Source organism: Atractosteus spatula, chromosome 8, assembly GCF_055471065.1.
Source record: "Atractosteus spatula isolate fAtrSpa1 chromosome 8, fAtrSpa1.hap1, whole genome shotgun sequence".
Lineage (NCBI taxonomy): Eukaryota > Metazoa > Chordata > Actinopteri > Semionotiformes > Lepisosteidae > Atractosteus > Atractosteus spatula.
Genome location: NC_142713.1, coordinates 2,729,772 through 2,742,864, shown reverse-complemented (window position 1 = coordinate 2,742,864; position 13,093 = coordinate 2,729,772). Strand labels below are relative to the sequence as shown.

The window sequence follows — 13,093 nt, the reverse complement described above, 5'->3', positions numbered from 1 at the left end:
TTCGGTTTGTCGTCTGCACAAGTGCCATGAGGTGCTTATTTGCACGTATCGGCTCCAGTACAAAAACAACAAAGCAAACGACAAAACATCAGCACATACATCTTAGGGCGGGGGAAAAAAACATCAAGAGTTCAGTAATCTGACAGCTTGTGGGAAGAAACTGTCCCTGAAGCGGGAGGGTCGCGCCTTTCTGCTCCTATAACGCTTCCCGGGGGGGGTGGGAGAAGAGGGTGGAACCAGGATGACTGGCGTCTGTAGCCAAACTCCCAGCCTTCCTGAGACAGCGAGCAGTAAAAGTGTCTGACATAGAGGGGGGCTGCTCCCCCCCTGTAGCGCCTTCCTGCTGCCGAACCCCCCTGTAATCCCACACGTCTCGCAGCTGGAGAGTGGGGCGAGGACAGGCCGAGGTCTTTCAACGGGCTGAGGAAGTAGAGGCGCGCCAGCGCGTTGTCGGTTCCCCAGCCCGCTCGGGTCGGGCACAGGCTGCGGCTTTCGCCGTGAGCTCCGGGCAGCTTATCTAAAACGCGGTTTGGGTTCCCGATATCGGGCCCCTTTGTGGAGTTTCAAAAGGGCGCTTTGTCCTGGTTATCCTGGCTGTGTGTGTGCGCGTGTGTGCGCAGAGTTGTCACGGACGCCGCCTGCTTCTGCGTTGACAGCGGTATCAGGGAGGGAGTGGAGACGAGCCAGAGGCCCGAAGAGCTTTGTTCGGGGTGGGGGGTGGGGGAGAATTGAAGCTCAGTTGTGAACAAAATGTGTTTTCTCGCTCTCCCGGGCGACGTAGACAACGTTGTGTCCCCAGTCTTCCTGGCCTTGTAGCGCCCGATCGCTGGGTCTGCTGCAGGGGTGTGGGGAGAGACGGGTCGCTGTGTTCGACGGCACCCTGCCCAACCACAGCCTGTTGCAGACCTAGAGGCCAGGGGTGCCCAGTCCTGGTGCTGGTGACCCACACACACACCTGCTGGTTTCTGGTCCAGTCCAGCCCTCAGCTACACCATCAAACCCTTCACTGACTTAATCGTGATAAGAGCGCCGGTCACACAGCAGTTTTGCAATGATTCTGCTGCAGTGTGTGTGGATGTTGTGCAGGTTGCGCAGTACGCAGATTAAATTGCACAGACCAGACAGAGGGAGCTGCAGTGATCACATTATAATGTGTGAACTACAGTTTACAGCAGGGGGTCCCAGTCCTGGGGCTGGTGATCCACACACACACACACACCTGCTGGTTTCTGGTCCAGTCCAGCCCTCAGCTACACCATCAAACCCTTCACTGACTTAACCATCGTCGGATTCATTTGAGCTGCTAGTTCCCCAGCTCTTGCACTGGTTTCGTGCTCCAACATGTTTACCTTGCAAGTGAAATAAAAATCCCCAGCTTGTGCCTAGAAACAGGATGCAAGTGTTCCAATGGAGAAACTTTGGAGACGGGGTGGAGGGGGTTGGTCACAACCAGTAGGTGTGTGTGTGTGTGTGGGGGGGGGGTTCACTAGGACCAGGACTGGGAACCAGTGCTGTATTGGGCTGTGTTGCGCCAATGCACAGGCTGCTTGAACCACACCCCCCACCAACAGACATCTTCCTGATCTGGTAGGTCGTGGCCAAGAGTCTGAACCAACTTCCTCTCGGCCCCGAACAACCGCAGCAACGAAGCGACGAACCTGTCCCCTCGCTCGCTCCTCTTGGGTTTTGGTTTTTTTTTTAAATTCTCTTGCGGTACGACTTTTGCAAACGACGCCTCGGGGAAGCCCGTGCAACTTCCAGGGGAAAGGAACCCCCCCCAAAAAATGGAAGATGCATTATCTGAGGTTGGCGTTCTGATCACGGGCCCAGTCTCCTGGTCCCCGGGGAATTAAACCGGGGGGGGGGTTGCACATGCTTGTAAGGGTTTTTTGTGAACCCCAGCATCCTGAGAAGTCTTGAGGGGTGGGGGGTGCAGCGATGTCTCCGACACTCAGCTGTGCGGTGGAATCGCTGCTGCATATCCGCAGTAAGACCCAGTGGACCCGGGGGAAGGGACGAGGGAGGACGTGCTGCTGTACGTCGAGGGCAATTTCTACCTGTAGGGCGTACCTGCTCGGACCAATCACCACTCGTGCTCGTGCGTTTCTTTCGCCTTTATTTCTGCCGTCACAGTCTCCCTGGGACAGGCGCCCGCCCCTCAGCTGACGAACTCGCTGCTGAGCTGCAGCTGGAACCCCTCCAGGTGCTCCTTCAGCCTCTCCTTCAGGTCCACTCCTCTCCCCTCCGGGGCCCCGCCCTCAAACCCCAGCCGCGGCTCCGCCCCCTCGGCCTGCGGCCGCGCCGCGTCCCCCTCCCCCTCCCCCTCCCCGCCCTTCGCCCTTCCTGCCTCGGGCCCGTCGGGGGAGAATCCCACCGCCGACACCACGAACGCCCCCGGCCCCCCCTCCCCCCCGGGGCCCCCCTCCGCGGCCGGAAACAGGACCAGCCTCCCGTCCTGGCCCTCCCACACCCAGTAGATCCCACCCCCCTCCTGCTCCTGGAGCGGCTCCGGCGGCGGCGGCGGGGGCGGGGCCGGCGGCTCCGGGGGCGGGACTTCCTGCCGCGCCCTTCCCGTCTCCGGCGGTTTCGAGGCGGGCCGGGGGGGCGGCGCCTCCCTCTCCCCGGGCTGGGCCGCGCCCCGGGCCCCCTCGAGCTCCGCCTCCTCGCCGGCGCAGTAGTAGTAGTAGCAGCACTCTTCCTCCCCGGCCCTTCCCTGGCCGTGGGGCTGCCCCCCTCCTCCTCCTCCTCCTCCTCCTCCTCCTTCCTCGCCCCCTGTGAGCAGGAAACCCTCCTCCCGTCTAACCCCTCCCTCTCCCAGCCTGCACTGCAGCTCTTCAGCGGCCGCCCTTTCCTCGCCTCCCTCCTCTTCCTCCCCCTCCTCCGCCCCGCAATAGTAATACCACTCCTCCTCCTCCTCCCTCGCCTTCTCCCCCTCCCCCGCCCTGGGGATGGGCTGGGCGGGCCCCCCCCGGCCCCGGCCCCCGCCCCGGCCCCTCAGGAGCAGCAGGGCGGCGGCCAGCCGGTGCCTGAGCCGGGCCTCCCGGCGCCGGCAGGCGGACAGCTGGCGCTGGGCCTTCTCCAGGGCCTCGGCCGCCGCCTCCGCCCTCCGCCGCCACAGCAGCGGGCAGCCCAGGGCGTAGCTGTGCTCGCGGGCCAGGTAGTGGCCCGGCGGGGGGGGCAGGCGCCGCATGAACTGGGACGGGGAGGGGGGCCGGGCTGGGGGGGAGACGGGCGGCGGCGGCGGCGGCGGCGGCGGCTGGGAGGAAGAGGGGGCGCTGGGGACGGGCTGGGGGGCTCTGCCGTTCTGGGGGTCCCTCTCTGCGCCCCACTCCTCCTCCCCCCTCTCGGGCTCAGCGGTCACGCGGGAGGCCGGGAGCGTGGGGCCGGCGCTGGGCGTGGCCTCCGGCCAGCTGGCCCCGCCTCCCACGGAACCCCGGGCCCCCTCTCCTCCAATGGGAGCCCCTGGAGAGGCGCCGCCGCCCTCGGCTCCCTGCGCCGCGATTCGCTGCCGCGTGGCTCCTGGCTCCGCCTCCTCGGCGCTGGAGCGCAGCTGGGCGGGGCCCCTCTTCCGCCTGAGGGACACAGAGGAGGGACAGACGGGCTGTCACACACACGCCGAGGCCCGGTCCACTCGGGGGGACGGGGGGGGGGGGGCAGATCGGTCTGACCCGCTGCCGACTCGGGGCTCTTACCGGGGCTGGGGGTCAGTCGCGCGGCGGCCCCGGTCCGGCGGGCCGCGGCGGCCCCGGGAGATGGACTCGAAGAGGGTGGGGACAGAGTCCTCCTTCAGCCTGCGGTACCCGCTGGGGGACAGAGAGAGAGACAGTGCAGACAGGCTTCAGGACAGACGGTCCAGGACACCATACGGCCCGGGGCCGACGCACTGAATGACGCACTGCGGCGCGCGGACGGGCACACTGTCGAAACAGAGACACCGACAGGCTGGAGGAACTGAGTCTCTTCAGTCTGAAGGGAGTGTCCCACACCGACAGGCTGGAGGAACTGAGTCTCTTCAGTCTGAAGGGAGTGTCCCACACCGACAGGCTGCAGGAACTGAGTCTCTTCAGTCTGAAGGGAGTGTCCCACACCGACAGGCTGGAGGAACTGAGTCTCTTCAGTCTGAAGGGAGTGTCCCACACCGACAGGCTGGAGGAACTGAGTCTCTTCAGTCTGAAGGGAGTGTCCCACACCGACAGGCTGGAGGAACTGAGTCTCTTCAGTCTGAAGGGAGTGTCCCACACCGACAGGCTGGAGGAACTGAGTCTCTTCAGTCTGAAGGGAGTGTCCCACACCGACAGGCTGGAGGAACTGAGTCTCTTCAGTCTGAAGGGAGTGTCCCACACCGACAGGCTGCAGGAACTGAGTCTCTTCAGTCTGAAGGGAGTGTCCCACACCGACAGGCTGGAGGAACTGAGTCTCTTCAGTCTGAAGGGAGTGTCCCACACCGACAGGCTGGAGGAACTGAGTCTCTTCAGTCTGAAGGGAGTGTCCCACACCGACAGGCTGGAGGAACTGAGTCTCTTCAGTCTGAAGGGAGTGTCCCACACCGACAGGCTGGAGGAACTGAGTCTCTTCAGTCTGAAGGGAGTGTCCCACACCGACAGGCTGGAGGAACTGAGTCTCTTCAGTCTGAAGGGAGTGTCCCACACTGACAGGCTGGAGGAACTGAGTCTCTTCAGTCTGAAGGGAGTGTCCCACACCGACAGGCTGGAGGAACTGAGTCTCTTCAGTCTGAAGGGAGTGTCCCACACCGACAGGCTGAAGGAACTGAGTCTCTTCAGTCTGAAGGGAGTGTCCCACACTGACAGGGTGAAAGTACCGTGTCACTAGTCTAGAACTGAAGAACAGGGGGGAGTACCAGGGGACCTGACTCAAGTATTCGAAAGCCTCAAAGCTTCTATAAAGTCAACCCAGCAGCCCTAGTCCACCCATCCCACAAGCTGTCAGATTACCGAACTCCACCCCTGCCACTGGCTCACACTGAGGTGTTTTCTTCTCCAAGACGTACGTTATTTAACTCGCTGTTGTTGTTCAAGTTCGTCAGTCCAGCCATATACAAGTATACAGAGGAGCAAGATACCGTTCTCCAGGCCTACGGTGCGAATACAGACAAGACACTGGCCAGACAATGTAGACGCAGATATTCCCGACAGGGTACAGGGAACATCCGAGTGCAATGTGCCTAGAGGAATTGGCTAGGAATCATCTCTGAACTGGCTCCATCCCTCTGCTCTCCTCCCCACTGAGAGCTGGTGTGTGTGAGAGGACTGGAGCATCATCCAGGTGGGGCTGCACACTGGTGGGGGTAGTGGGATTCCCCCTGACCTGGACAGAGCTCGGAGTGGAGGCTCCAGAAACACGCTATAGAAGTGTAAGCAATAATAATAATAATAATAAATTAGTGGAATTTACTTTACAGGATTGTGCAAAGAATACATCAGGCAGGGTGCCTGACATTGGGCCAAAAAACAGGACTAGGTTTCCAGATCTGGAGCAGGTCCAGGGTGTTGAGGAGCCCGAGTGGAGCTGGCCCGTAACACTGCCAAACCTTTTACCAGGTGGCAGGAGGGCTGGGAGGGATCGTCCACAGTACTGGAGGCTCTGTGTGTGCAGCTGCTGGTGGCCGCGGCTCTGTGCTGGCGTCCTTGGTGCGAGACCCCCCCACCCCGCGGGCGACAGCGGCGGCCGGGCCCCTGACCTGACCCCCGCCAGCTCGAAGCACTCCGCCCGGAAGTGTCTGGAGCAGAAGTAGATGAAGTGGCTCTGGGGGTCCCACAGCCCCTGGCCCTGGGGGTCCGTGCGCCGGGAGTTGGCGATCCACAGGGAGCGGCGCGGGTTGCCACGCTTGGGCAGCCTGGCGGGACGAGAACGGGCGGGAGTTAGCGTCGCGCGCGGGCATCGGGGTCACGCGCGGGCATCGGGGTCACGCACGGGAGTCGGGGTCACTCGCGGGAGTCGGGGGTCACGCACGGGAGTGAGGGTCATGCACTGGAGTCGGGGTCACTCGCAGGAGTCAGGGTCACACACTAGAATCGGGGTCACGCACGGGAGTTGGGGTCACACACTGGAGTGAGGGTCATGCACTGGAGTCGGGGTCACTCGCAGGAGTCAGGGTCACACACTAGAATCGGGGTCACGCACGCGAGTTGGGGTCACACACTGGAGTGAGGGTCATGCACTGGAGTCGGGGTCACTCGCAGGAGTCAGGGTCACACACTAGAATCGGGGTCACACACAGGAGTTGGGGTCACACACAGGAGTTGGGGTCATGCACTGGAGTCGGGGTCACTCGCAGGAGTCAGGGTCACACACTAGAATCGGGGTCACGCATGGGAGTTGGGGTCACACACTGGAGTGAGGGTCACGCACGGGAGTCGGGGTCACTCGCAGGAGTCAGGGTCACACACTAGAATCGGGGTCACGCACGGGAGTTGGGGTCACACACTGGAGTGAGGGTCACGCACGGGAGTCGGGGTCACTCGCAGGAGTCAGGGTCACACACTAGAATCGGGGTCACACACGGGAGTTGGGGTCACACACTGGAGTGAGGGTCACGCACTGGAGTCGGGGTCACACACTAGAATCGGGGTCACGCACGGGAGTTGGGGTCACACACTGGAGTGAGGGTCACGCACGGGAGTCGGGGTCACTCGCAGGAGTCAGGGTCACACATTAGAATCGGGGTCACACACAGGAGTTGGGGTCACACACTGGAGTGAGGGTCATGCACTGGAGTCGGGGTCACTCGCAGGAGTCAGGGTCACACACTAGAATCGGGGTCACGCACGGGAGTCGGGGTCACTCACAGGAGTCAGGGTCACACACCAGAATCGGGGTCACGCACGGGAGTCGGGGTCACGCACTGGAGTGAGGGTCATGCACTGGAGTCGGGGTCACGCATGGGAGTTGGGGTCACACACTGGAGTGGGGAGAGGACTGGAGCATCATCCAGGTGGGGCTGCACACTGGTGGGGGTAGTGGGATTCCCCCTGACCTGGACAGAGCTCGGTAAGGCTTATTTATTATTAATAAGAGAGCACCGTGCGGACTGACAGGCTGTGTCACCAGTGGAGCATGCCGCGGTGCAGTGGGAATGTGTGTGTGTGTGGCCTCGACACCAGTGGGCGAGGAAGAGCTGTGACCAGGGTGACTCACCGGTGGAAGGTGATACCGGCGCTCCGAGTGTCTCTAGTGTCCCGAGACTTACAGCCAGTGGCGGAGCAGTGTCTGGGCATCCTACCAGGAGGAGAGAGAGAGGGGTTAATACACACACAGTGACTGGACACTCCAGTACATTAACACTGCACTGAGAGAGAGAGGGGTTAATACAGACACACTGACTGGACACTCCAGTACATTACCACTGCACTGAGAGAGAGAGAGGGGTTCATACACACACACTGACTGGACACTCCAGTACATTAACACTGCACTGAGAGAGAGAGGGGTTAATACACACACACTGACTGGACACTCCAGTACATGAACACTGCACTTGGGGATATATTATTTCTACTGTCTCTTCTCCACACACCCGTAGAAACACCTGTAGATTTTTTTTTACAACGGCTTCCCTCTTATTATTGTACACTTCACTGGTTATTTGTGATTTAATGCGCCGAATGTCAAGTCGTGAGATGAGTGAAGCGCGACTGTCGCCCCCTAGCGCCCGTCCCGTGTCACTACGCCCCTGCCGTCTTCTCGCTACGTCACTGAGGCGAAACCCGTCTGCGCCTCTCCCGCTATCTCTCGCCTTTTCTTTATCTTACGATTCGTCTGTCACCGCTCGAGTTATGAGGGGCCTTTATTTCAGCGGCCCCTCCACTCCAGTCTGTGTTGTAAGCACGGTTTTGTTTTCTTTAGGTGATGTTTTAGAAATATCCGTCGTTATAGTACCGCCGCCTGCCCCGCCTGAACCCCTGCGTGTCGCCCCGGTGGTGGCGGCGTTTACCGCGTCAGTGCAAGGCAGTTGCACGGCGAGGCCCGCGGTCCGAGGACCGTTTTTGTTGCAGAAATGGATTATATTCACTCACCTCTCGGGGACCCGACCTCACGAAGATGGCCGCCGTCTCCTTCCTCTCTGCTGTCCCTGCGCAGGCAGCAGGGCCCACCCCCCCCTCTCTGACGTATCAGACCACGCAGGGCCAATCAGAGCCGAGTTCGCGTGTGAGTGACAGCACGGCTCACCTATGGCGGAGCCCTCGTTTCCACATGTAATCCTAATTCTTGAGAGCTGGGGTTTCATCCGAGTTCAACTTTCTCCATCGGCTTTTCACGCAAGAAGGCAAAACAAGCAGGGGGGGGAAGGGGGGAGGGTGAAAGATATTTTCCTACTGAAACCGCTCAAATTAAATCTCACTCATAAGCTTTGGGAAAGATGCATCTTGGTGCTTTCTTGTTAAAAATAATAATAATTATCAACTTTAAAAAACACACAAGATAAACATGATGAGAATACGCAGAGGAGACCGTAGACAGTGGTACTAAATACGGCAGGAGCAGAGGGGTGAGGAAGGGAACCAGTTCAGTGAGGGCTCCTCTGAGGAAGAAGGAATTGAAGGAGTTCAGGGAAGGCGACCTGTCTGTAGATTTTTTGTTTGATGTTAGCTGTATTTGTTTTGCTTCGGTAACACTGATTTCCCTTACTGGCCATGCCAATAAAGCACCTTGAATTGAACTGAGATTGATTCTCTGATACCCCTGGGGAGTGAGTTCCAGAGCTCTGGGGCGCAGCAGGAGAAGGCCCTGTCACCCCTAGAGTGTGGACGGGCTTGGGGGACAGACAGACAGGAGAGCAGAATTTGAAGAGCGAAGGTTGCGAGGTGGGGAGCAGGCCGATGGCAGCTCAGATGGGTACTGAGGTGCCAGGCCAAGCAGAGCCCTACAGGTGAGCAGGAGGATTTTCAAGTCAAAATGAAACTTGACAGGAAGCCAGTGCAGGGACTCCAGGACAGGAGTAATGTGATCACTGGCGCCAGACCTGGTCAGGATTCTGGCTGCCGAATTTTGGACATACCTTCTCGTTGCTCACTGTGGATTTAGAAACCCCAGCGAGTAGAGCTTTACAGTAGCCAAGTCTGGAGAAGACAAGTGTGTAAGGGGGTAATGGCAGCAGTTTTGAGGACTTCTGGTACAACAGCAGTGCTCAAGGATTCCTTTATTATATTGGGGACAAAGGGACAGAGAGAAAAAATAAACAGTACTTTAAACTGTAGTTAACAGACTCTCAGAGGAGCCACAGAACATGACATAAGTTGGTGATCCTTTACGTAGAAAAATTATTTATATATATGAGATGCCAGAAACATTGAGTTACAACATATTCAGTTAAAAAGAAGTTCGGAACTTGGTTTTTCAAAGGCTGTGGAGGACGGATAGTGACAGTGCTGGAAGAACCAACGTCTTCATGAGGAACGGCTCTTACTTTGATAAGACTGCTGTACTACGCGTAGGAGCAAGCAGAATGTGGTTCCTTACTGGAAAGTGAGAGCGAAAGGAGAGTCCTATCTTGTGTAAGATAGATATTGGTGGAAAAAAAAAGGACAGCACTTTAAGGGATAGGATTTAGAAATCACCGCTGTCAGACCAAAAGCGACAGAGTCTGAGAGAATTAAGAATACCGCCTTTTAACGAGGTGAAAGATGGTACAGACTAGCACGAACGCCTGGGATATCGGCGATCGTCACGCAATGCCTGGCGTGCCCCGGATGCTGCATTTCTCTCCGCGAATCTCAACCTTTTTAAAACGGCCGCCATTTTGGCTCCGGAGCCAGGAGTCGGGGGGAACGTCTGCAATGTAGGTACGTAGAGCCAAGATGGCGGAAGCAGGAAGCCCAGTTTCACCGATCGTGAACGGGAGGCGGAGTTCCTGGTCGTGGCGTGATAAAAACACGGCAGGGCTGAGATGCAGAGAGAGCGATCGAGACCAGAGTCACGACGGCGAGCAGGGAGTCTCCGGTCTATGACACGGACCCCTAATCCCTGCTTTTAAAACATCTTTTAAAATTATCCGTGCGGATGAGAAATTGGTACAAAATCACCGAGTCCGTCCGCCCCCCTCCCTCCGAGCCGCTCAGCCCCGGAGCCGGCAGCGTAATCAGTGTGAAGTGTTAATCGCGGACTAATTGTCAATTAGCGAGAGATTATTAACAAGAGAAATTAGTTTAAGGTTGCAAAGACAGAAGAAAAGGAGTTTTTTTCTGGCTTCATTTTTAATTGAACTGCAGCGCCAGCTGAGCCTGAAACCTTGCAGACGTCTCTTCTCGTAAGTATTTATTATTATTATTATTATTATTATTATTATTATTATTATTATAGAGAGGCTACACGCATGCAAGCGAGCTATTCAAACAACACATTTGGACTATTAATGCTAGTAGTTTGAGCAATTTCCTAAGCATTTCTGTCGTTATTTTGCGGTGTTAAATTCGCAGTCACATTCAATGCCTATTTTTCTTCCCTTCCGAAATTCGTGACCGTGGCGAATCATTTTAGCCTGAGTTTGGTTTCCCTCTGTAATCGCTGTGTTATTCCGACTTGTGTCAAGATGTATGAGGAGAGCAAATCTCGTCCTGTATCTTAAATTGCACAGCAGTCTGATCCACTCCTGGCTTTACAGTGCTGTCAGTGAGACTCCCGGTGCACAGCAGTCTGATCCACTCCTGGCTTTACAGTGCTGTCAGTGAGAGTCCCGGTGCACAGCAGTCTGATCCACTCCTGTCTTTACAGTGCTGTCAGTGAGACTCCCGGTGCACAGCAGTCTGATCCACTCCTGTCTTTACAGTGCTGTCAGTGAGAGTCCCGGTCCACAGCAGTCTGATCCACTCCTGTCTTTACAGTGCTGTCTGTGAGAGTCCCGGTGCACAGCAGTCTGATCCACTCCTGTCTTTACAGTGCTGTCAGTGAGAGTCCCGGTCCACAGCAGTCTGATCCACTCCTGTCTTTACAGTGCTGTCAGTGAGAGTCCCGGTGCACAGCAGTCTGATCCACTCCTGTCTTTACAGTGCTGTCAGTGAGAGTCCCGGTGCACAGCAGTCAGATCCACTCCTGTCTTTACAGTGCTGTCTGTGAGACTCCCAGTGCACAGCAGTCTGATCCACTCCTGTCTTTACAGTGCTGTCAGTGAGAGTCCCGGTGCACAGCAGTCTGATCCACTCCTGTCTTTACAGTGCTGTCTGTGAGAGTCCCGGTGCACAGCAGTCTGATCCACTCCTGGCTTTACAGTGCTGTCAGTGAGACTCCCGGTGCACAGCAGTCTGATCCACTCCTGTCTTTACAGTGCTGTCAGTGAGAGTCCCGGTGCACAGCAGTCTGATCCACTCCTGTCTTTACAGTGCTGTCAGTGAGACTCCCGGTGCACAGCAGTCTGATCCACTCCTGGCTTTACAGTGCTGTCAGTGAGACTCCCGGTGCACAGCAGTCTGATCCACTCCTGTCTTTACAGTGCTGTCAGTGAGAGTCCCGGTGCACAGCAGTCTGATCCACTCCTGGCTTTACAGTGCTGTCAGTGAGAGTCCCGGTGCACGTCAGTCTGATCCACTCCTGTCTTTACAGTGCTGTCTGTGAGAGTCCCGGTGCACAGCAGTCTGATCCACTCCTGTCTTTACAGTGGTATTGGTTTCATTAAAATTCCAGGAGTGGGTCAGACTGCTGTGCACTGGGAGTCTGCTGTGTTTCTCACTGTGTTGATGGCCAAGTTCATCAGCTATGGCCGTGACATTTCTTTAAAATGTAGACTGAAGTTGATGGTCTCATGGGGATGAGCATCATACTGCAGAGTTAGTATTAACTGTATACATTTGTACTGTGTGAATAGCCAGATTAATGTTTTCTAATTATTGTTGTTCAGACACCACTTTAACCCTGGACCTGTATAAATTAGTATGCTCTAGGTAGGCCAAGATTAATGTACAAATAACAGTATACAGAGAGCACACAGAGGCACAAGCGGAAACTGCTTGGAAAAGCATGAAAACCGAGAACAGGAGACTCTTCTTTACACAAAGGGTGGGGGGAGTGGGGAACGAGCTGCCCAGCCCTGTGGTTGAAGCCGATACCCTGGCTTCTCTCCAGACACAGCTGGGTGAGCTCCTCCAGTCAGGACAGGAGGGGCTTCTTTACACAGAGAGTGGTGGGGGTGTGGAACAAGCTGCCCAGCCCTGTGGTTGAAGCCGATACCTTGGCTTCTCTCCAAACACAGCTGGGTGAGCTCCTCCAGTCAGGACAGGAGACTCTTCTGTACACAGAGGGTGGTGGGGGTGGGGAACAAGCTGCCCAGCCCTGTGGTTGAAGCCGGTACCCTGGCTTCTCTCCAGACACAGCTGGATGAGCTCCTCCAGCCAGGACAGGAGGGGCATCTTTACACAGAGGGGGGTGAGGGTGTGGAACAAGCTGCCCAGCCGTGTTGATGAAGCCGAGACCCTGGCTTCTCTCTCTGAGGTTAGAAGCCAGGTGTGCCTTTGACCAGAAGGATGGGTCTGACTGCCAAATCAGCTTCATGGTGAAATCGTTGCTGACTTGATGGGTTTTGGGCCGCTGTGGTTCTGTGACTGCTCGTCGGCCGGCGGCGTTTTCCTGCTGATGCAGAGTCTAACGTGATCTTCCAGGTGACGGCTTGTTGGTGTTCTCACAGCGCTAACGCTTTTAATTGATCTGCTTGCTCGTTGGGTGTTTTGTTTACTGGCACTCGATCCTCTGACTCACTAGTACCCCACAGCGAGCGCGGTGTCCCCCACAACTTCGGCATCCAGGAACCTTTACCGTCTCTACTCAGTGGGTTTCCAGTGTGTTTCCAAACACCTCTCTATAGCCGTGTCCCCCTGCAGCTCCCAGCTGGCAGCCCCCCCCACTGGAGCCCAGCAGGTGTGAGCCTGGCCAGTACCTGGAGGGGAGACTCCTGGGAAAGCTGAGGCTGCTGCTGGGAGAGGTGTGAGTGGGGCCAGCAGGGGGCGCTCACCCTGCGGTCTGTGTGGGTCCTCATGCCCCAGTATAGTGACGGGGACACTAGACTAATAGGCGCCGTCCTTCAGACGAGATGTAAAACTGAGGTCCTGACTCTCTGTGGTCATTAACAATCCCAGGGCGTCTCTCGAGA

The 13,093-nt window shown here is 57.1% G+C and overlaps 1 protein-coding gene across 1 annotated transcript; it reads right to left on the bottom strand.

The window, feature by feature from the left end:
- Positions 1 to 6: 6 nt before the first annotated feature.
- thap7 (THAP domain containing 7) lies at positions 7 to 8,118 on the bottom strand. Its single transcript, XM_088923717.1, has 5 exons — positions 8,034 to 8,118; positions 7,156 to 7,236; positions 5,699 to 5,854; positions 3,693 to 3,803; positions 7 to 3,572 (listed from the first exon to the last, which is right to left on the bottom strand). Exons 2-5 carry the CDS (start codon positions 7,233 to 7,235, stop codon positions 2,159 to 2,161), a joined length of 1,761 nt encoding a protein of 586 aa, XP_088779843.1. The 5' UTR covers position 7,236; positions 8,034 to 8,118; the 3' UTR covers positions 7 to 2,158.
- Positions 8,119 to 13,093: the final 4,975 nt, after the last annotated feature.

Coding starts and splice junctions, on each gene's coding strand:
- thap7 (XM_088923717.1), bottom strand. CDS start 7,235: ATGCCCAGACACTGCTCCGCCACTGGCTGTAAGTCTCGGGACACTAGA. Junction 3,804..5,698: donor TTCGAGCTGGCGGGGGTCAG/GTCAGGGGCCCG, acceptor TCTGTCCCCCAG/CGGGTACCGCAGGCTGAAGG. Junction 3,573..3,692: donor GCGACTGACCCCCAGCCCCG/GTAAGAGCCCCG, acceptor TGTGTCCCTCAG/GCGGAAGAGGGGCCCCGCCC.